The sequence below is a fragment of the Penicillium samsonianum genome (genome assembly GCF_028829775.1).
Source record: "Penicillium samsonianum strain IBT 33392 chromosome Unknown utg000011l_segment0_segment0, whole genome shotgun sequence".
Classification (NCBI taxonomy): domain Eukaryota; kingdom Fungi; phylum Ascomycota; class Eurotiomycetes; order Eurotiales; family Aspergillaceae; genus Penicillium; species Penicillium samsonianum.
The window spans coordinates 43,373-65,199 of record NW_026643269.1 but is presented as its reverse complement, the minus strand read 5'-3'; the positions used below and the strand labels follow the sequence as shown (position 1 = coordinate 65,199).

Genomic DNA, 21,827 nt, shown 5'->3' with positions numbered 1-21,827 from the left:
CGGGATTTGGTAGAGTCTCACGTCATTTTCGGAGAATTAGAATTAAGAAAGATAAAGCAGAGGCTGATATTCTACCGAGTAATATGAAGTGCTTTTATGACTTAATACTTGGTAGACGTACTGTGTACAGTGTACAATATATCTCTTTTAGCCTACTGATACTGTGAACTACCGGGACAATATAATACCTTAGCCCCTGAAATTGTCCTAACTTGGTCCAATAATTCAGGTGAATGTCGATCTTCATATACCCCTCCCCGATGGGCGGGGAAATGGGATCATTGCCTTGCCTACGTACTCCGTATACTCCAATATAATAATCCGTATTAGTTTTCTATTGATCTTCACGGCTCTGATAACGAGGTTGTGTCATGATAGATCTCGGTGAAAAAACTAATTTGTTTGGCGACATCTGCTCAGATGCCTGGGAAATGATATGGATCCGGGGTAAGAAGGACGGGCAAGATAATAAACAACCTTCATTTTAGAATGCCCAAGATATCATCTATCTTGTGAAATCCGGGAAACAGATAAAAGCTAACCTTGGAACATATTCCCAAGAAGTGGCTATCAGTTCATTACGCGATATTCACCTCTTCGCCAGAATTCCAGGATAAAGAGAGTTTTACAAGAGGTTTTAGCAAAACCAAACATATTCCACTCTTTAGATATCGATTGTTATCTGTATTAATAATATAAAATTATCCATTGAAAGATTGCGCTCAGACATCAACCCGGTCGCAAGTGGCAAGGAATAATGTGCCTTACGATTATTGCCAAAAGAAATTGGCCATTTCGGATTCGCATGTCCTACAAACTTGTGTACATCACCCTCAAGTCTTATAATACCTAGCAAATATTTGTGTGTCATGAATGTCATGAACCGTTAGATAAGGAATGGTTTTAGGCTCGAAACTTCCCGTGTCTCCGCACTTAACGGCTTATCAAGACTTCCGAGTTGTCACGCATTCATTTGTTATCTTTTGTGTCATGATATGGATATGTACATGTAACTATAGTGGTGTGGTATATGTACTCTGTGCAATGCGCTTAAATAGACTAGACATCATTATATTGGAATCATTGCTTTCACTCGTGCTTGTAACCATGTCTACCGCGGACTTCGAATCGAGTCACCTGCCCCCTTCAAAACAAGATGTATCAGTCACTATCGCGAGTGTGGACATCGACCCTCGAGCAGAGCGCACATTAGTCTGGAAGTTTGATCTTCGGCTACTTCCTGTGTTGGCCATCATGTATCTCTTTAACAGCCTGGACAAGTCCAATTTGGGTAATGCTAAGACAGCTGGACTTGAAGGTACGCCGCCACTAGGATTCATGAGTGAAGAGTGCCGCATTGACATCAATTATAATGACAGACACACTCTCCCTGAAGGGAAATCAGTACAATCTCCTCCTTAGTATCTTTTTCGTCCCTTACGTTTTGACTGCACCTTTTCTCGGTCTTTTGGGGAAGAAATATGGACCAAACATTGTGCTACCCTGCATGATGCTTGTCTTCGGTATTTGTACGACTCTCGTTGTCGCTGTTTTCAACTTCAGCGGTCTCTTCGCTATTAGGTGGTTTTTGGGTATGGCAGAGAGCGCGTTTTTCCCGTTGGTGATTTATTACCAGACAACGTAGGCCTATCCCTTGAAGCCTTTGAAGTTGCACCATCCCTAATTCAAAGCCAGTTTCTACCGTCGGGGTGAGCTAGCTCGCCGACTCGCCATTTTCTACGCTGCTCAAACTATTGCCTCTGCCTTCTCCGGTTTGCTGGCATTTGGGATTTTCCGCATCGAAACGGGTCCATTGGCGCCTTGGAGGTATCTCTTTTTGATCGAAGGCGCAGGAACTGTTCTTTTCGCGCTATTCGCACTGTGGTATCTGCCTCGATCGGCCTCAGAGGCAAGTTTTCTGACACCCGAAGAGAAAGAACTGGCATACCTTCGTTTGCAGATTGATAGTTCTTCTGTGGTCAATGAAAAGCTCGACATCCGGGATGCGTTCCAAGTGTTTAAACACGGAACTAGTTGGGTAATTTTAGGCATTCAAATTTGCCTAGGTGTTCCCTTGCAAGCTGTTCAGCTATTCCTTCCAGTGATAATCCAGCGTCTTGGATACAGTACCGTGAAAACCAACCTATTCACTGTGGCCCCCAATATTTCAGGCGCTGCAGTTCTCCTCATCCTGGCATTCAGTAGTGACTGGACGAGATGGAGATTCCCATTCATCGCACTTGGATTTTTGTTTACCTTCGTTGGCTTCGTGATTTATGCGACTATCGATGTTCAGCATGATCTGCATGTAGCCTATTTTGCTTCATTTCTGATGACTTGGTTGGTTTAATTTCCTTCACTCACGAGATAAAAGCTTACAAGGCTATCTAGGGGCACCTCTGCGCCTTCAGTTCTTCTCGACACTTGGTATAATAACAACACTGCCAATGAAGGGCGCCGTGTGGTATTAACGAGTATTGCGGTCCCATTGGCGAACTTGATGGGGGTTGTCAGCTCGAACATCTTTCGCACGCAAGACGCACCCAAGTATCTTCCTGCATTAATCACCACGGCGTCATTTGGTGGGGTTGGTATTATCTTGACATTATGTCTTGGGCTATGGATGATTGCGGATAATAGGAAGAGAGACCGATTGCAGGGTGTTCACATTAAAGCAAGGGAGATCCCTACGGAATATCTCAAGGATGGGCCCGCCTGCGATAACTTCCGCTGGTTTTATTGAGAGATTCTTCGATAGATATACACGTTTGATTCTGAGGCAGGATTGGTTCATACTGGCCAAGAGAGAAGAGATCTCTAGTAGATGACTATAGAAGAGAGAGAGAGAAGCTCCATCTAGCAAGGAATCAGGTCCTGACAAACAGGGGAAGCACAAGCCAGGCACCAAGGAATCCACACATTCCCCCTTTGTCAGTTTGTCTCCCGGTCTCGAGGTCAAGGCAATCCGGGCAGCCAACTGGCTGTGACCAATAGCGCGTTATATTAAGAACCATTTTCTTTTGGATTAAGCTTGACATCCAGTTGGAGCCGCTCCAACAGAGTCGGGATATACGGGTGTCTGCGCTGCATATTCGCACTTGCAGTAGTTGGTTTCCAGGGGAATATCTGAGCAAACGCTTGCCGGCGCTGTTGCGCAGTACGTATTGGTTGAGACTGAGGTTGTCATACCTGCTGGACAGGAGCTTGAGGGCATGCAGAAAGTGTCCACAGTTGATGCTCCTGGGAGCATAGTCATGCTATACCACTGGTCTTTGGCACAGGAGCAGGAAACGGCTTTAGAAATAAGTAAGATATGTTAGCCTCATTGTCTACTACGTACTGGCTATACTTTGGTAAGGCAGAGAGCAAGGGGCGAATTGAACAGGGAGAACGAAGAGGGAGAAGGACTCACCACTGATGATAGTCGACTGTCCTCCTGCCAAGGTGCCCTCATACAAGGTCGAGGTTGTCCATGGAATCGCCCCATGCGAGCACTCGGTGGTGATCCAGGACGCATCAAGTGGGTAACAGGTCGACTGCTCCATGCAATGACCTGGGTGCCAAACCGAGGGGAAGTACCCCTCCGAGCACTGGATCGGGGGCTCCGGTCTAGCGCAGTACGACATGGGAGTTCCCATCGTACAATCTGTCGTGTAGACAGCGGTCTGCCCGTCCGAGCAGCTAAGCGACGCAGCCTTGGTGATCGTCGCCGGAGTCGCGGTTGTTGTACCTGCGGCAGTCTGCTGGGGGAATGCCACGACAGCAGTGAACAAGAAAGAGAACAGAGCGATGACCTGGAGAATATCCATTTTGGCAGTCTCTGAACTCACTGAGCATAAAGGGAAAGAAGATGTCAGGGTCTGTGAATACTGTCAGAGGTGCTCTTGTGATCCCAAGAACCAGACTCCAGGGGCAAACTTGGGTTTTATACCACTGTGGCAGGTCTCACTGCGACGGGTCTCACCATCGCCGAGTTAGTATCTTCCGGAATAAACAAAGTTCAAAAAAGATCTCTCCCACATACGTGTGCCCAGTATTAGTGGGGCAGTTTCTGCTAGCTCAAAAGTGAGACAAAGGGTTCAGGTCAGCTCATAAATTTACCTCCGCAGGCACCGAGTAGCCGTCTGGTAAACGAGGTAATTGGATGCCTTGGTCTTTTTCTCGAAAAAAAAACCCAAGGAAACACGTGAGGGTATAAAAATAGCGTCCTAGTGAGACCCTTACCCGAGAACTTCTAGGCCCCCCGCGTGCAGTGGAGTCAGACAACCCACTCTTCGTATTATTGTTATTTAGTACTAACATTAGTTAGTACTTGGTTAGTACTTGCCGATCTACAACTTGGAAGTTGCGTAATAATTGATGTTGACACGAGTGTTCGGGTTGCTAATTCCAACTTTGATCGCTCACTACAGCTCTCTTACCGGCCGGGCGCAGATAGAGATGAAAATGAAGGAGATATTACAAATTCTCTCGACTCTGCCCAGTTGGGCGGCGATATTCTGGCCACTGTTGCACGACTTGTATCGTCAGCATTTACTCCATTGTTTTATCAGCTAACGCTAGCATTTCCGGCGGGCATAGGCTAACACCGTTGGAAAGTCACCGGTCGCAAGGAGTGAGACTAGGAAGTGGATTATGAGGCGTTTCCGTGATATTGGTGAGAATGTAGGCATCCTAATTATTATAATGGGGCTGCAATTCGTTGGTGATGTAGATGAGATAGACAAGTTACCTGGTCAGATGGAGTCCGTTAACCTTGAATGATAATATGTATACAGAAATATTTTATGGCACTAGAAGGTCCCCTCCCCTATTCTTACTCCTTCCTAACCCCTGGTAGGTAGACGGTGATAGTCCTATGACCTGGGCGCCGGATTACCCGTTTAGCTAAACCAAGCCTCGCACTTATTTATCTGGTCTATAGTGTGGGGTATTTTACCCAGAAAATCATATGACCACTAGTACCAACCATACCGAATAAAAGTGCATATTACAGTTAGTCATCGATATCCGCACAGATTGTTGAAAACGCGGGTTTTATCATTTTTAGTTAGAGATTTCAATATATCTGATTTTGTCCATACGTTGTCGTACTGCCAGATTTCTGTCAGAAAGCATTGCGGTCGTTAGTTTTCGGGTTGCGCATCACAATAAGTGGGGCAAAGGGGTGGTCACGGAGTCCTTAGCCAACGGCTGATAGATCGTGAACAACTGAAATGTTGAAATTGCTCAGTTGATCGGCTGGACCGATGCCAGAATGCATCAAAATCTTAGGAATTTCAAGCGACCCTGCGGAGAGGATGACATCTTTCGAGGCAAAATCTGCAACCAACCCTTCGATAAAACCCACGTTCTCTGCCATTGGCCGCGACTCCCGAAACCTTCTTTTTGTCCAATATAATCCGTTGCGCTGGGCTCTCGTGCTCTCGTAGACAATGACCAAATTATCCGAGACTTCAGTCAACAAATCAGCCGCAGTTGATCGCTTGCCATTACAAGCGGAGTTGATGCAAAGTCCGAATCCAAGGGGATTACCAGAGTTATGATCAAGGTTCCGCTGAACTCCGGCTTCTTCGGACGCATCCAGCACCATTGCTAAATCCGAAGCCGATTCATTGGTATAGCCAACGTGCAACCCACCTTTACTACTATGGTCCGTAGCCTCAGAATGACCATACTTCTGGTTTTCTGGGATATCAATTTTGCCCGCAAAGGTTTCCAGCCTTTTGATCCGCGCTTGCATTTCGTTCCAGGCAAAAGTATCGTCGTCGACCTCCGCGGCCCATTGGTTATAGTCGTCTCGTGTCTCGATAGTGTAGAGACCAAAATTGATTGAAGATCCGCCCCCGATCCCCTTACCGCGCGAGTAATCGAGTTGACGGCTGTTACAGTGCTTCTATAGGGTTGTATGGGATCCCCAGTTCATATTCTTCTCTATAAATGTCTTCCAGCGCTTTCCGTCGACCCGCAGATATTTGGCCTCATTCCGCCCACCAGCTTCTAGGAGCAATACGTTGGCTTCTTAGCTAAGCTTGCAAGAGACGCAGCCAGTGTACATCCAGCCGGGCCGCCTATGAACTTAGTAAGCGGTTGATTGATAGCGACTATAAGGAGCAAATGTTTACCACCGACAACAATGAAATCGTAGGACCGCTCGTTGGCCATACTGAGCCATTGAACTTTTGGCTATATGATATACAGAGTTCACTTTCGAATGAATGCGGATGATCAGAGATGAGAACCTCCCTTTGTCTAAGTGGGCATCGGTCGGAAATATGAACAGGCAATTCCAACTCAGCCTCCCCTCCTCTTATAGTATAGTCACTCGAAAATAGCGTTTCCCGTGAGTTAAGGTCAATTGGGACACAACTGGGACAGTACAATAACGGGTGGCAAAACTTCGCAATTCCGTGTGATCAAAACTAAAAAACGGAAGTTGTAACCCATCACATTAGTCTGCTTTTTTCGGCTGTGGCGCTCGTGTTTCTAAGACGTCACAGAATTCATATATCGTCCGCACAAATCCGATTCGTATATTCATTCTCGAAATCGGCTTGACTGATTAATACACACATGGTAACTATATTATAGATCCACTGTCAAGGCCTTGGCGTAGATCAATCATTGAGTGGCCCGAAATCAATGGAGGGACACGTTCGTACGGAATAGCACATTGTTTGAGAATCCATCGGAATTCCATAGGAATCCCCAAAGTCATGCAGAGCGATGACACTTGATTTCCAATTTCCTTCTCAAGCTGGACAGCATGCATCCTTTGTGACATCTCCTGAAAGGTGTATTGTTAGCATATCTACGAAATTTACTATGATCTTTTCCTAATGCAGTTAAATATCTTGCAACTGACTACGCTCACTTCCGTACCGATTTCCGTCTCTCCTAATGCAATCTCCAAACTTGATGGCCATCATATGGCCAACCGCTGGAGTGGGCCAGATCATTCCTAGACTCAACCCTTTTGCCTTCTACCCAATGACATATTTTCCACGGTAGCCATAATTGCACTGGGCTGACTTGCTTTACGGCGTAGGTCTATATAAAAGTTCGTGGTAAGTAGACTCTTTTCCACGTTAGTCATTTGATTGGAGATCTACTTCGTAACTAAGTAGTGATATCCGCATACGTGAGAGTTTGCCTTTCTCCACGCTGTCCAAGGGTATCTTTTGTACGAAGAAAATCAGAAATTTGCCTTTCTAGGCTATTGACTTGTATGCCTCGAGGTTTTGATGCCTTCTCCAGTCATATTAGCTATGCAAGTTGATCTTGAATCATAAGGTTTTTCCCGACATAATTATGCGGGAGGATTACCAACAAAGTGAAGTAGCCTAATGCGTGTATAAAAGCGCGAGTGGTGACCCAATAGGGAGGATTCGGAATTCGGTCGATCAACTCAATATTACTGTGATGAATCACGATTAGGCCTAGACCTCGTATGCCGGATGGCCGGCCCAAAACCAATACTTGCAGAGTAGCCGAGTGATCTTGATATATATAGTCTGCCTACCTGCAAATGAGGTGGAGTCAATCATCGAAAATAACACGCAAGCAAGCTTTAGACAAAATTCCCCAATCGCAACATGACGACAGCGAATGCCCCGCTCTCCTCCTCCTCCCCAGGAAATTGCACCGTAGATGACACTGATGCTCCAAACGCCGCCTTTCATACCAAGCTATTCATTAACAACAAGGTAAGCTCATTGATGCCAACGCGATACCCCCTCCTTCAGATATCCGCGCCCAAATCGGCCATTGACGAAGCTTGGCCGATTGTCCCCCTTCCCTAGCATCGTAGCTTACTATTAGCCTCAGTACACCTCTGCCAAATCAGGCCAGTATTGGACGGTTCGAAACCCCACCGATAACTCTATTGTTACAGAAGACGTCCACTGTGCTGGGGAAGAGGACGTCAACGATGCAGTGGCATCTTCCAAATCTGCGTTCGAGGGAAGTTGGGGCAAGATGGCCAGCAGCGAGCGTCAAAAGATCATGCTGAAACTTGCCGATCTGCTTGATTTGGAATATCTTGCCCTAATGAAGCTCGAAAGCATTGCAATGGGACAGCCAACTGCCTTTGGCGCTCGACTTGGCGCACTCTTGGGACCCATTGTCCGGTATTACGCCGGATGGTGCGACAAGCTTCCTGGAGAGATGCAACCAGAGGATGGCGATGGACGTTTCAAACTGGTGCGCTACCAACCCCTGGGTGTCTGCGCTGGTATTGCCGCATGGAATGCCACCCTGGTTTTCCTCTGCATGAAGACCATGCCCGCTATTGCAGCTGGAAACACGTTCATATTCAAATCCTCGGAGAAATCACCTCTAGGGTCCTTGGCCTTTGGGGAACTAGTAAAGAAAGCTGGTTTCCCCCCGGCGTCATCAACATCATATCCGGCCCTGGGTCGACAGGGGAGCTACTCGCATCTCATATGGGCATAAAAAAGATCAGTTACACTGGTTCTGTGAAAGCAGGACGAAAAGTCCAGGTCTCCGCGACGAACAGTAACCTTAAGCGCGTTACCCTCGAACTCGGGGGTAAATCACCCTCAATCATCTTTTCTGATGCGAACCTTGAGAACGCGCTTGAGAATTCCTCACAGAACTTTCTGCTCAACTCCGGCCAGGTCTGCGTTGCTGCGACAAGAGTCATCATTCATCAAGATATCGCCGAAAAGTTCGCGACAGGGTTAAAGGCTCGCTTCGAGATGTTCAAGAATACCATGGGCGACCCTTTGGCGAAAGAGACGTTTCTTGGACCGCTGGCTGATAAAGCGCAAACAGAGCGCGTCCAGGCCTTTTTTGAGCAAAGCAAGAAAGATGGAGTCGAATTTCTTACGGGTGGCGAAATTAATGGTAATTTCGTTGAACCAACAATAATGAAGAGCCCTCCGCTTGAATCCTCTGTCTGGAAGGAAGAGATTTTCGGTCCAGCGTTGGGAATCCAAACCTTCAGATCTGAAGATGAAGCTGTTCGACTTGCAAACGATACCAACTATGGTTTATCTGCCTGTGTCTACACGAGCGATATTGCTCGTGCATTGAGAGTATCAGGGCGACTTGAGTCTGGAACTGTGGCGATCAATTCCAATTTTTTCCCGACAGTCACTGTTCCCTTTGGAGGTTGGAAAGAAAGCGGGAATGGAGGTCGTGAGGGCGGTTATGCGGCTGTTAAAAGTTATCTGGAATCCAAAACCATCACTGTGAATATGGACGTTGGACCTAGATAAGATAGTTGAGGACGGCAATCAGATGTGTGCTTTATGTTGTTTATCCCTTTTATTGAAACTCCCTAATATACAACGACATCAACCTTGCTGCTTTCTCAACGTTTGCTTTGAGTGCAATTTGAAGTACATCCGACATTCATTGAAGAATTGAAATCTTCATTATGGCGTAATTAATTGCAGCCAGTTTACCACGATGAATGATCGATCACATTGATGATGCCAGGCCTTTTGTGTTATACGTGATAGTACGAACATGTTGCATTTTATTAATATATTTATTATATTAATGGTTGGCGAGTAAGTCAGTGTGCTCACATAATGTTCAGTTAGCGGATAAGGGCGCTTGAGGGTAAAAACTGTGCTACTCAGTGAGCAAAAAGCGGCAGAGCCCGCGGGTTTCCACAGTCGCAGAGGAGCACGCCAAGAGACAGGTAAAGCAGGCGGGCCGACGATCGTCAATCCGGCTTCCGGGGACGCCAGCGAGACGGTCCGGGCAGTACGTATGTATGTACATGGCGGTCTCTATCTAGTCGTAGCCGAGGTTGAGCTCTACAGCAGTTCGGATCGGCAGCAGATCTATAGGCGGCGCGGACCCGGGCTTAGCATACTCGGCCAGCACAGCCCAAATACGGAAGTTGATCCGCGTGCCATTATAGACACTGTGGAATATTGCCCTGATTATAGCACAGCGAACACGATTAGGTGATGACACCCACGCTACGGTGAGGCTGGGTTTGTCGACGCTTATGCTGGCCTCGGCGGCTGTCTGGATGCCATTGATCGTATGGCTCCAGAGGCTGTTGCGGTATTCGGTGTCTGTGTCGTCGCAAATGACACTACCGGCGGCGAGATGATGTTTTACGCAAAGGGCGTAATAGGGTGCTCGACGGGCACGATGACGGTGCGAAAGCAGTCGTACCGCGGTAACACCGTGTCGACCGTGCACTGGAGCCGGGCAGGGTCTATATCCTGCGGGATCTTGCACACGAAGAGCGCCACCCGCGGCCCGCCGACGTACATGATAGTATCATAATATTCTGGGTCGACGCCAAGAGCCACGAGACACTGCACACGGCAGTGGTAGTCGAAGTAGCGTAGTTTGGCATTGACGGGAAGGTCAAACACTTCTTCGGCATCGTCTGTCGGGATGACAGCTGCACCAGGCCTGGCTGGGATGAAGCTGGAATCAGGCTTAGGCTCGTGAACGACTACGGGAGCGGCACCGAGTGCCTCCTTTGCTAGCTGTTTCTCGACTGTGTTGATCAAATCACCGATGATATTGGCGGCCAGGACTTCATGTATTTCCAGCTGCGTGACGTCTAACCAACTTGGGGTCTCTAGGAAGACTAGAGCACGACTGCCAGCAGGATGTGGAATTAAGGTAGTCGATCTAGATGATGCCTTTGCCCAACTGAGTGCCAGCCCACGGGTTGGCCCCGACTCCCAAAATACCTGGGCTAGAGATCGACCAGCAGATCGCGGAGCCTCTCCTATGGGGCATTTCTTTGTAGGGGGCAAAAGGCATGTGCAGCCTTGGAGATGCCGCTCATGGAGATGTTAAGGTCGGTGGGGTTGTGCAGAAAGATGGCCACCAGCTTCTGCCCAGCCTGGCAGGCCGCCCACTCGAGCTTTTGAAGCACCACCCGTATCTCATGTGTAGAGGACGGCATCTTGGCATTCAGTGCTTCGTATGCTACCTCGCGTCGTGTGTCTAGACCCACACAGCTGCCCGGCACCTTGTCGATGGCGATGTTGTGAGGATACGAGCGGGCGGCGTCTTCCAATATGATATGGAGGAGGACTGGAGAGCCATAACGTTTCTGCAGTGGTTGTTGAGGTAACGGAGCCCGAATTCAGCTGATTTCCGTCTTGTGGAGGCTGAGATGGGGATTGATATATGAAGTCACAAGTTGCAGCAAATGTCGTGCTGCTGCTTGCAGTCCGTAGCAGCCACAGACAGATAGTGTGATCTCGGAAACTCCCTCGTCAATGGTAGTGAGATAACAAGAGGCTGCTGCAACTTGGTAAGGCTGTTGTTTCAACCTTGGAAGACAGCCAAGGATCGCCACACTTTTTATAGTTATCGATCTTCCTAATATTATATGATTTATATATAGTTGATACTTGCCCCACTAACGTTTATTGATTTGCTATCAAAGAAAAGACCAGAGGCTTTAATACTACTAGTATATTATTCTATACTACTACACTATAGTAGGAATATGTGGCAAGTTAGGGATGCTAGAGTCCATGTCTTTAAAATGATTTATGATTATCTTCATCCACAGTGGCACGTTTGGCTTCAGCATCCACAGAAGCTGATTTTGTCCGGGTGAAATATTCACACTATCTCCTAAAAATATGAAGGCGAAATTAGCAGTAGCCTGGGCTTGGCAACGCGGAGGGAGACGGAGTAGTCGGGATTCGAAAAATATAGGCTGCCACCGCAAGTCGCCCAGATCATGCCGTTAAAGTATATGTCATGTCCCTAAAATGAATGTTGTTCCGCATGTCCCACATCTCATTTCTCACCTCTCTCATCTCCAACTTTCTTACCATCCATCAATTTTCCATCTCCACCATAAAATCTACCCTCTAAATTCCTACATAGTTACGAAATTTTGTTCTTGCCATTCGCAGTTGGAAGGTGTGGGGTGATTCAGATATAAACGGGCCACCTGGAAATCCGCTACATATAGTGGCCTAAATAGTGCTTCCTACCAGGTAGTAGCTAGAATTCATAAGCAGCTGCATGCTACGTAACTTATTACCTCGCTACTACATTATCAGGCTACGCTGAAAAGGCGTCATTTGTTGAAACTTGTACTTCGCTTGAATGATAATGCCCCACTCAGATATTCCAATTGGCTCGCAAATACGTCGGGTTTCACCCAATCACTTGGCCGACTGCTAAGCAGTCACTACCTCAGGCGCCGATCGTATAGAACCCTACACACCGGTCGGGAGCACAATAACAACTCAAGCGCCTGCTTCATCGAGTACAGCCACGCTTTGCGGATTATGAAAGGCGTCTCGGGGATCAACATATGTTTTGATCTGCCCCAGTCTGGGTAGGTTTGGACCCCAGTACGCCTCTTGGGGATTGAGCAAGGAGGGGTCAACGTGTCCCACGTATGCCCCGAAGACGCCGTTTGGCACACCCCCGGTGATGATACTAACGATGCAGCTGACAAACTCCTTTGACTTTTCAGGCAAGACTCCCGGTCCAGCCACAGCAAACTGCCCCCAAAATAAAGTGTCTCGATACGGATACGCCGTTTCGTCTGCTGGAACGTTCGCAATGGCGCCGCCTCCGAGATGAAACGATAAGAAAAGCCTCCCTCGGGTCCGAGTCCATGTACTTAGAAAGTGGAATAAGGTGTCAATAACAGGTGGCGGCATGAGGCTTTGCGCGTTAAAGTTCAACGACTTCGCATAGAAGGCTCGTGGAGCTCCACCACCGAACTCGCGAAGCACATGGTTCGCCCAACCATCCACTAACTGCATCCAGTCTGATGTGACGGTGACCTCGCTACCTTGACTCTCCGGAAAGCGGGCATTCAGGTCAAGAGCATCAAACCTCTCCCGTGGACCGAAGAAGGTTCCCGATATCACCATTTTATGTTCGAAGACATCAATCATACTGTGCAGCTCTAGGGGGAGCGCAGGGTCTGCAACTAGCCGCTGCCAGGACTTGAAAACATTCGATCTTACCACTGGATCGGTAGAATCGAACAGACACTCATACTGGACGGCCTGTGTAGGTGCTGGCTGCGTCCGCATCACGAACTCAGTCACAATCCCAAAGCTGGCACCGGCACCTCTTAGCGCAAAAAACAAGTCCTCGTGCTCTGTCTGAGACGTTCGAAGTATCTGTCCATCTGCGAGGACAACTTGCATCTCAAGGATGTGGTCAATCGCCAGCCCCCATCGGCGTGAAGCGGGACCCATACCCCCCGTGGTAGCGTGTCCTCCGAGGCCGACATCAGGGCACGTTCCATGCGCCATTGCTCTTCCCTTCTTATAGAGAAATCGTGCAATGTCTCCCAGGTGAGCGCCCGCCTCGAAAGTTGCAACGTGACTCGAGTCATCGAGGGAGAGCTTCTGGAGATTCTTCAAGTCCACGACAACGGCCCCGTCGGCGCCCCCATATCCTAACAAAATTAACCTCTGAGTCAAGCCTGTCAATTGGAGGGCTTTATACCATGGTTTGCGTAACTGTGCCCGCCACTCTTTGGCTGGACCTTGTACCCAGCAGCGGCAGCACACTTCACTATTTCCGCCACTTGCTCAACAGATTGTGGAAAGATGATAGCTTTTGGTATCAATGGAATGTTGCGGTTGAACACTGGAACGCTCGTGGGAGTCACGGGGAAGGTCACTAGTGAAACGTCGCTTCCGACAGCACGGAGCAGTTGCTCCTCCAAAGAGATATCACCCATAGCCAATGTAGGGATGTTGGTAATCACGAGTCCAGGTTAAAGAAAGTCCCTACCTACTGCAGGATGCTGAATGCCGAATGCCGAATGCGAAGCAGGGAAGGGTGATTGAGAGAATGAGAGAAGTGGTATTTAGAGAAGGCTTGCAGGTGGTTTATATTTCTTTTCTCGTGATACCAGTTAATAAACACCTACCCACCATCCAGACCTAGAACGGACATCGTTATATGTTCAATGGCTTAGATGACCATTGTATCGGACATATGTCCTTGAGGAAATGAAAGGCTATCGATATTAACACGAAGGGCCGCTCCTACTGCTTTTCTGATAGACACCAGTGTCACTTGATGAGCATTACGTGTTTTCATGAAAAGGAGATTGAACCCTATACCAAAAAGATCATGAAAGCAAATGCAGTAGTAACTTTGGGAACTAGATTTCTCTTTGCTAGGTAAATGTTCACTAGATGGGCAGAAATGACGCCGGTGCACGTTGCGTTGTATTGTTTAACGTCTGGGACCTCCCGTGGGGTATTGAGACGTGCTATGCTAAGGTTTTAGGTACATTTTTGCTACCTTGGATAGCAGATTCGAGCAGAAAGCAGGACCATTGGCCATTTGAGTACCTTACCCCCGGCATGCAGGGCAGAAGCACACGAGGCAGAGGGCTTGCGCACAGCAGACATCGGCGGACGTCTTCCAGTAAAGTACGAAATATAGTCCAACCTCGAGCACGCTCGTTTGTTCACTTCCAGGCATATTCCCCAGCCATGCCTCCAAGAATGCAGATACTAGTCACCATATACGCGCCCCCAACATATCTATGATAACTATTTGGGTTGCTTAGGTCCATGAGCAAGACCATGGCACACAAGCTGCAACCTGTACCACCAACCGCGGGGATGTAGTACACGAGGCCCATTGAGGAACCGATGCCCACTATACCCAGAAAGATCGTGATGGCTAGGGCCATCAAAGAAGCCAACAACCTGATGGAATGTCGAAAGCGCACAGCCATGCCCTTTACGCCGGCCCTGACGTCATCCGTGGTATCCTGCCGCGCGTAGATAATATCGTATAACATCATCAGCAACACAATCGAGAGATACAGACTCCATGTTGAGATGTGAGTGGGATAGGCCCACGGATCCACCCCCAGCGAATGTGTTGCCATAATGATGGCGAATGCGATGGTCAGACCAAGCACGACCTGGGGGTAATTGGTGAATCGTTTGAGGTAAGGGTAGATCAACGATAGGGCAACGATGACTGCTGCGTCGAAGGAGCACTCAATAGGTAGTAACCGGAGGTTGTATACGCCCATGGCGGAGAGGGCGAGTGTGAACAAAAACGCATTGGTAGTAGAGATGGCGCCTCTCGGAATCGGCCGTCCACGGCTACGCTCAACCTTGCGATCCAAGTCTTGATCGACAATATCGTCCCAGGTGCATCCTGCCGAGCGCAGAAGGATGCTCCCCGTCAGGAAGATCCGGGCGCGATCTAGGAGCTCAGAGACGGGGAGGACATCAGGTGCGATACTGGCCGCATAAATGATGCCAATGAGGTACGGGAGATAAACGATAGCGAATCCAATGGGTTTATCAAGTCGGATTAGCTGGGCGTACGGTATCCAAGAACTGGGGAGGTAAGAGAGGATAGTCGATCCACGGGGTATGGGGGACATTTCCAAGGGATAAAGCAAGTGGATTGCCATGGAAAAAGCGTGGCAAACTGAGAATTGGACATATTTGGTGAGGAAGATAGCTAAATATATGCACATGTGGGGAGAGATCACATTCCCATGCTCCGTGCTCAGGCACGGAGCATACATACCTATATATATATGTAGAACCTACAGCTGATATTGAACCACTGTATTCTCATTCTTATAAAACAGCCAGAGATCCCACTAAAATCGAAGCGTTCGTGACTACAACCTGCAGCAAATCCATAGCAATCAACATGGAAGGAAAGATTGACGTCCACCACCACTATCTACCCGAGGAGATTGTTGCCAGTAGGTTTCAAGTCTCAACAGAACGAACGCAAGGCTGACAAACTCCAGAACTTGCTCAGTCGTTAATAGGCCAGAGGAAGGGCCCGCCGGTCCCGCGCTGGTCACCCCCAGTGAGCAGCGAGTACATGGATACCGTTGGAGCAAGAACTGCCATTCTGTCCTTCCCAATTACTTTTGTCTTCGACGGCGAGGAAGGTCGTGCGGTAGCAAGGCAGGTCAATGAATATGCAGCCCAAGTACGAGACCAAGACCCAAAGCGATTCGGATTCTTTGCAGCGATTCCCTCGCTGTTGGACCCCGAAAATGCCTTGCTGGAAATCCGCCATGCCTTTGACCATCTGCAAGCAGACGGTGTGATGTTGCTTGCTCGCTACGGCGATGCATACCTGGGCCATCCATCTTTCACCCGTATCTGGGAAGAATTGAACCGGCGTTGTGCGGTGGTGTTGGTGCACCCAGGCTCCAGCTTCCTCGGGGGGCCCGATTCAACCAATATGTGGACCCCACTGTCGCCGAATTCCCCCAGGAAACTACCAACACAGCGCTGGATATGATCATGAACAACACCCTGCGCGACTTCCCCAGCTGCAAAGTCATATTGTCCCATGCCGGCGGCACGCTCCCGTACCTGATTCGGCGAGCGTCGGCTCTCATCCCAACATTTGCCGCCCACCTCAACCCTCCACCCAAGCCGGCCCACGAGATCCTCGAGGACTTTAGAGCCTTCTACTTTGATCTGGCTCTGTCGAGCTCTGCTTATACTTTGGATCTGTTGCTGCAGCACGTGCCCCACAATCATATCTTGTACGGTAGTGACTTCCCATTTGCACCAACCTTAGCAACTGCCGCTTTCGCAAGGGAGTTGGACGAGTACCCGATGGATGAGGAGACAAGAGAGATGATATATTGGAAGAACGCACGGGCTCTCTTCCCGCGTCTTCAGAAACAGTGATAGTTAGTGTTGATGGTGGTCAAGTGACCACCCATCTAGATATCAGTAGCTCTCACTCCATTCCATACCGCTCATCTCCATTCGCTCGCGTTTTTCTCCTGAGAAGCTGTAGATCCTCCATCAGTTAGGCATAGTGTAGCTTCACACTGAGTGTTTATTCCAGGAATCCTATTACTACAACCTTTCGTCATGACCGGCCGGCAGGTAAGGCACCAAATTTCAGATATGGCAGTGCTGTCTGTATTCCTTTGCCGCTGGACTTAATTTTTTGGCTTAATGTAACTGATGCCGGAACGATAGGCAGACTGTATCTTAAGTATCTGGAAGTCCGCAAATCCGCCAAACTGCCGAGTGCGACAGCGAGCCCACCTTTAGGCGATGAATAAAAAAAGGAAATGGCTGAAATCGATGAACAAGGCAGATATCCCTACACAGCTAGCTTTCTTCAGCCTTAGCTTCCGTTATGTTGGTGACTTTGACTTTGACCTGGCCCTTTCCTGGTGACTGCCCACGCACTTTCTTTGGATACCCTACCAAGCGGACATGATAAACTTCGATATCATCTTTAGTTGTATTGTAAAGCTCCATGTCGAATGCATGCGCGACCCTAGCGATAGCAATGTAGAGTTCGGCGTGCGCCATGCTGGAGAATTATGTTCAATTAGGCCCACGTTGATTCTGGATTCTCGAATTTTGGGAGGGTTCGTCACAGTACTTACTTTAATCCAAGGCACTGGCGTGTTCCCTTGGTAAAGCTGACTAGGTACCTTCCCAGCGGAACGCCGTCATTCTCAGCCTTGATCCATCGCTCGGGATCGAAGACAAATGGATCGGGGTATACTGCTGGATCTGTATGGACAAAGTAGGTAGACTGGCTGACAGGAGTCTGTAGTGGCAGCAAGTATTAGTATGGATCCTTGGTGGCATGGAGGGATAAATTGAATTACTTACGCCGGGTGGAATTATATACTCCCTGTACTGCAGTGCGTCGTGCGTGGCTACCCGCGGAAGACGTCCAACAGCACCAAAGGATAAGCGAAGGCATTCATTCACGACGCCGGTCTATATATACGAGGTTAAGACAAGCTCTGGCAAGGTCTACCGGTGGTGGGGGAAAGTTGACCCACCAGAAATGGAAGAGCTTCTAGATCGGAGAGAGTCCATTCTTTGCTCGCTCGGGTCCCCAAGCTAGAGTTGAGTTCATCTCGCAGCTTCTTCAGATGTGACTTGGTGTCGAGCAAATGGAACAAGGCCACACTCAGGGCTCGCGCAGAAGTTTCCGTCCCAGCGAAAATAATAGTGGTCCCTTCATCCATCAAACGATCAATGCTTCTCTCCTCCTGCGGAATCTGTGGATCTTTGAGCGCAGCTGCAATTACTGATCTACTAGACTGAGTCTGGCTCTTGGTGTCTAGAGCAGAAAGGAGATTGCGCTTGATGTCCTCGCGAATCTCCAGAAGATCAGCCGCACTCGGCATTATCAATCTGATGATCGCGACTGGGAGGAGCTTGAGACTTGCCATCAAGAAGGGGATAAATCGAGATAGGTGGAACACTAGCGACATGCCTTCAAAGGTCTCCCGGACAGCGAATTTGAAGTCTTCGAGCCCCAAATAGTTAAAGTGCTCTCCATACAGGCGGGAGGTGATGATGTCCGCTGTCAGAGCGGAGAAGGCCGAGTCCAAGCTGATCACCTCTTGTGTCTGCAGTGCACATTTGAAGCGTCCGCATAACCGGTCAACTCTCTCTCGGATGATTGGTTCGAGATCGCCGACAGAGCGCTTCGAAAAGTACTGGTTGAGATAGCCGCGGCGTGCACGATGGTGGTAATGGTTGACAGTAGCCGCCACGGAGGTGGGCACGGCGAAGGCCTGAACAGTTGGTGCATCTTTATCGATCCTTCGACTGTTTCCAGCGTATATCTGGGAGTAGAATTCCGAGTCGCGAATATGCAGCTCCCTTCTGTTTATCCGGACGATTGGGCCTGTTGCAGGGTGGTTAGCATTTCCTTTCGTCAAAGTAGATATAAATGGACCCTGTCTTTTGTCTGACCATATTTTTGATGCATCCTCTCAATTTCCCAGAGGAATGTCCCGTCCTTGATAACATCATAATAGAACTCGTAGAACGGCCCGATGAGGGCCAGTATAGGCCCGGGAAATCGACTCAATGGATGCCAATATATGGTTAGCAGGCATTTGCCAATAAAGAGGCTAACCAGCGCCGCGGCGATCGGCCATATACCAAAGTCATCTACCAACATCATCATTGGTAGTCATAAGCGGCTTGAGCTGTATGTGAGATGGTTCTTGACTGTCTGCTGGACATGGAAATGAGGATATAGCGAGTCGCAATAAGACAACATAAATCAAGTTTCGGATGTACTAGGTGTGAATTATCTCTAGTACTTAAGCTCCGTGCTAAGCACGGAGTTTCACCTTCATACCGAAAAAAGGTGAGGACGTACTGCATCGGCAGACTCAGCACCCAATCTAGACCTGAATACCTAGGGCTGGTCCAATACTAACTCCAGTAGTTCGCGTTAGTCAAGCGGTTGAGCCAGGGGTTGACTCTCTCTCTCTACGAAAACTTGTGGTGTTCAGCGAACAACTACTATTTTGACGTGAGGAAAAAGTGAGCAAAAATCGGTTTATTTACGGTGAGATCTGCGCTGATTTGTTTGTCGTACATTTATTCATTCTCATGACCCGCTGGGTGGATTCAGTTTTAGGCGACACTTTGAGATCTCGCTAGAATATATCTGCAGCAGTGGATTCGTAATTGCTCCAATTTTTATATCACTTGACTGGCCGGCTTGTAGCCTGGTAAAGAGTGACCATTGAGATGCAAGAATAGCTGGTAGTCAAACACTTTATAGCCGCTTCCCCGATAGAGGTTCCATTCGGCACTCCGAGATCCAATAATTCTCGCGAACTGCTCTTGGAAAGTCATTCTGATAGACGGGAAATGTGCAATTTTCAAAAGGTAGTCAAGACTAAAAAGTTCTATGCAAACACATAAGTAGAGACTCCAAAACGCACATGAAGGGGTGGGGGGTACACTACCTGCAAGGAGCATCAAGGCAAATGACTGCTCCTGGATATTGGCACCCTTCAAGGCTCCAAATACTGCCTTTGCCGCTCTACGTCCATCACTTGCCCAATCCTTCGATTTCCCCCGACGGGGTAGTGCACTTGTCATTTTCTGATTCATCTGGATGGCAAGGGTGCGGGTCAGCGAGCTCAATTGACGGTGTGACTAATATGGGGATATCTCGGACCTGCTTCGCTGCAATATAAGGAGACAGCCTGTCCTCCTTTACCAGGCGATCCTCCTCTAACCCAAAGAGATTCCAGCTAAGCAATCCATAAATAGTTCCTACCGCGGCGGAGACGCTGCTGTGTCTACCAAGAACTGCGGCGAACTGGACCATCGACGCGTCCTGAGAGCATGTCAGTAGTTGCGGCCCGTTGTAAAGTCCCTCAACCTGTCTGTTATGGTCTTCCCGGCTGATCACTGGGTGGTTCTCTAGCGCATGCAACATTCGATGAAGTTTGTGTGCCCGTTTCAGTCCCATAGGCCTTGATTCGCAACCACCATCGGTCCTTGGGTCCCGCATATTAGATTCTCCTGAAACATGAACAATTGGAGCATTTTCGAGCAAGGCAGGAACACACGACGAGTTGAATGGGTCAACATCATCCCAGGTATCGGACAAGCCAGGGATGTCGAACAGGAATTCCACCCCGGAGTCCGCGGTCCTTACCCCGCCTTCCAATGGGATGGGGGAGTCTAGATGTGGCTGTAGTAGTCCCTGCATGTAGGGAACTGCTGGTTCGTGTTCCCGATCTGAAGCAGCGAAGCGTGTCCGGTCGAATCCGAGAGCACGGCTGCCATGCTGCTGCAGGAACGAGATACCGCACGGCTCAATAGCATTTGTCTCCATACTCGCTCTCATCTCATGCAGAGCATTGATCCAAGAAGGCGATAAGTGAGATTCTGGGAAGACTGTGCGCTCTATAATTTCTCCCTCGTTCAATTTGATTACGATGACAGCGCCTTGGCTGTCAAGGGCAAAGTATACATCGGTAGCTGAAGTATACATCGGTTGCTGTTGTCGGTTGCATGGGCGACTTATCCTAGGTAGATTTCGCGTTCGAATGATGACCTGTATTCCGGGATTCATAGATGTTAGCCAATTCTCTCCAACAGCAAAAGTGACAGTTATGCATTGTACTTACCGCGATCAACTGCGCGCTGTGCTAGAGGTTCGGCCGAGCAAGTAGGTAATTTGTACAGAGCCCTCGTCTCTAATATGTACCAATCAACTAAGAGCACGGAGTTGCACCGGGCTGTTCAATGCTTTTCCGAAGTCAAGTATTGCGTAATAGATAACAATAGCCACCTCTACGTCCGGTCAGAGCGGCCCCCTTATATGCTAAAGGGCTTATACTGCCATAATACACCACAGTGAGACGGGAGCAATTCTGGCTAGAGGCCAAAACTAGATCGCAGCTAGACTCATGGCAGGAAGATTTGGAGCTCAGGATTCACATCCCTGTGCCTAATGGTATTTCCCCGCCTGGACTGGCCAAGAGATCCTGCGATGATATAGAGTTTGGTCGTTAAGATGTAATGTTGTAATTTCTCGCTTGTAATGTGGCGTTTAGGACTGGACCCCCACTTTGGCCCGATGAAAATATAATCCTCTTCCTCGTTGCGCTTTCGCCCTGATGCAGATATCATGCAGCCCCTGTGGCGTCTCCCGGGTAAGATGAGACATTTACTCGGTACCACTGGCCATGTCTACTCCAAGGGATACATATATGTATGTATGACTTGGCGTGAGTCGGTACCTAGGTACGAAAAATAAACTAAAAACTGTTTACATAATAGTTACGTACTAGTACATATGTAATTATGGTTGGTTCGTCACTAGGGCGGAAACGTAAGAATAGGGAAGATGATATATTCGAATACCATTAGCTGAATAGATGAATGACTTCCTAATTAATGCCTTTCTTTGACACTCGTACCTAGCGAAATTCTTTTGGATCAAAGCAGTGGCTGTAAAGTAAATGCCCTGGATTATAGCTATGAAATGCAGTTATGTACTTAGAAATATTAACGTATTTCACAAGCGAGCGACGCACCCAAACGAGTGACGCATCCTGAAAC

The 21,827-nt window shown here is 48.4% G+C and overlaps 10 protein-coding genes across 10 annotated transcripts; 3 read left to right on the top strand and 7 right to left on the bottom strand.

Moving 5' to 3' along the window:
• Positions 1-1,107: 1,107 nt before the first annotated feature.
• Positions 1,108-2,743, top strand: N7471_013935 (putative MFS transporter; the record flags this gene model as incomplete). The annotated part of the gene is made up of 4 exons (XM_057286653.1): positions 1,108-1,318; positions 1,380-1,641; positions 1,696-2,340; positions 2,392-2,743. 4 exons carry the CDS (start codon positions 1,108-1,110, stop codon positions 2,741-2,743), a joined length of 1,470 nt encoding a protein of 489 aa, XP_057128722.1.
• Positions 2,744-3,025: 282 nt separating this feature from the next.
• N7471_013934 (uncharacterized protein) lies at positions 3,026-3,809 on the bottom strand (the record flags this gene model as incomplete). The annotated part of the gene is made up of 2 exons (XM_057286652.1): positions 3,026-3,294; positions 3,341-3,809. 2 exons carry the CDS (start codon positions 3,807-3,809, stop codon positions 3,026-3,028), a joined length of 738 nt encoding a protein of 245 aa, XP_057128721.1.
• Positions 3,810-5,182: 1,373 nt separating this feature from the next.
• Positions 5,183-6,165, bottom strand: N7471_013933 (oxidoreductase; the record flags this gene model as incomplete). The annotated part of the gene is made up of 2 exons (XM_057286651.1): positions 5,183-5,882; positions 6,014-6,165. The coding sequence occupies 2 exons, from the start codon at positions 6,163-6,165 to the stop codon at positions 5,183-5,185; spliced, it is 852 nt and encodes a 283-aa protein (XP_057128720.1).
• A 1,430-nt stretch (positions 6,166-7,595) lies between these two features.
• On the top strand, positions 7,596-9,242 carry N7471_013932 (aldehyde dehydrogenase family protein; the record flags this gene model as incomplete). The annotated part of the gene is made up of 3 exons (XM_057286650.1): positions 7,596-7,706; positions 7,822-8,306; positions 8,342-9,242. 3 exons carry the CDS (start codon positions 7,596-7,598, stop codon positions 9,240-9,242), a joined length of 1,497 nt encoding a protein of 498 aa, XP_057128719.1.
• A 526-nt stretch (positions 9,243-9,768) lies between these two features.
• Positions 9,769-10,912, bottom strand: N7471_013931 (uncharacterized protein; the record flags this gene model as incomplete). Its single annotated transcript, XM_057286649.1, has 3 exons — positions 9,769-10,078; positions 10,105-10,745; positions 10,835-10,912. The coding sequence occupies 3 exons, from the start codon at positions 10,910-10,912 to the stop codon at positions 9,769-9,771; spliced, it is 1,029 nt and encodes a 342-aa protein (XP_057128718.1).
• Positions 10,913-12,221: 1,309 nt separating this feature from the next.
• On the bottom strand, positions 12,222-13,684 carry N7471_013930 (FAD-binding oxidoreductase; the record flags this gene model as incomplete). Its single annotated transcript, XM_057286648.1, has 2 exons — positions 12,222-13,396; positions 13,447-13,684. The coding sequence occupies 2 exons, from the start codon at positions 13,682-13,684 to the stop codon at positions 12,222-12,224; spliced, it is 1,413 nt and encodes a 470-aa protein (XP_057128717.1).
• A 741-nt stretch (positions 13,685-14,425) lies between these two features.
• N7471_013929 (4-hydroxybenzoate octaprenyltransferase) lies at positions 14,426-15,364 on the bottom strand (the record flags this gene model as incomplete). Its single annotated transcript, XM_057286647.1, has 1 exon — positions 14,426-15,364. One exon carries the CDS (start codon positions 15,362-15,364, stop codon positions 14,426-14,428), a length of 939 nt encoding a protein of 312 aa, XP_057128716.1.
• Positions 15,365-15,642: 278 nt separating this feature from the next.
• On the top strand, positions 15,643-16,649 carry N7471_013928 (amidohydrolase family protein; the record flags this gene model as incomplete). Its single annotated transcript, XM_057286646.1, is given in 3 exon segments — positions 15,643-15,697; positions 15,767-16,146; positions 16,164-16,649. 3 exon segments carry the CDS (start codon positions 15,643-15,645, stop codon positions 16,647-16,649), a joined length of 921 nt encoding a protein of 306 aa, XP_057128715.1.
• A 435-nt stretch (positions 16,650-17,084) lies between these two features.
• On the bottom strand, positions 17,085-18,915 carry N7471_013927 (cytochrome P450; the record flags this gene model as incomplete). Its single annotated transcript, XM_057286645.1, has 5 exons — positions 17,085-17,292; positions 17,369-17,535; positions 17,601-17,711; positions 17,777-18,633; positions 18,702-18,915. 5 exons carry the CDS (start codon positions 18,913-18,915, stop codon positions 17,085-17,087), a joined length of 1,557 nt encoding a protein of 518 aa, XP_057128714.1.
• An 885-nt stretch (positions 18,916-19,800) lies between these two features.
• Positions 19,801-20,754, bottom strand: N7471_013926 (uncharacterized protein; the record flags this gene model as incomplete). The annotated part of the gene is made up of 1 exon (XM_057286644.1): positions 19,801-20,754. One exon carries the CDS (start codon positions 20,752-20,754, stop codon positions 19,801-19,803), a length of 954 nt encoding a protein of 317 aa, XP_057128713.1.
• Positions 20,755-21,827: the final 1,073 nt, after the last annotated feature.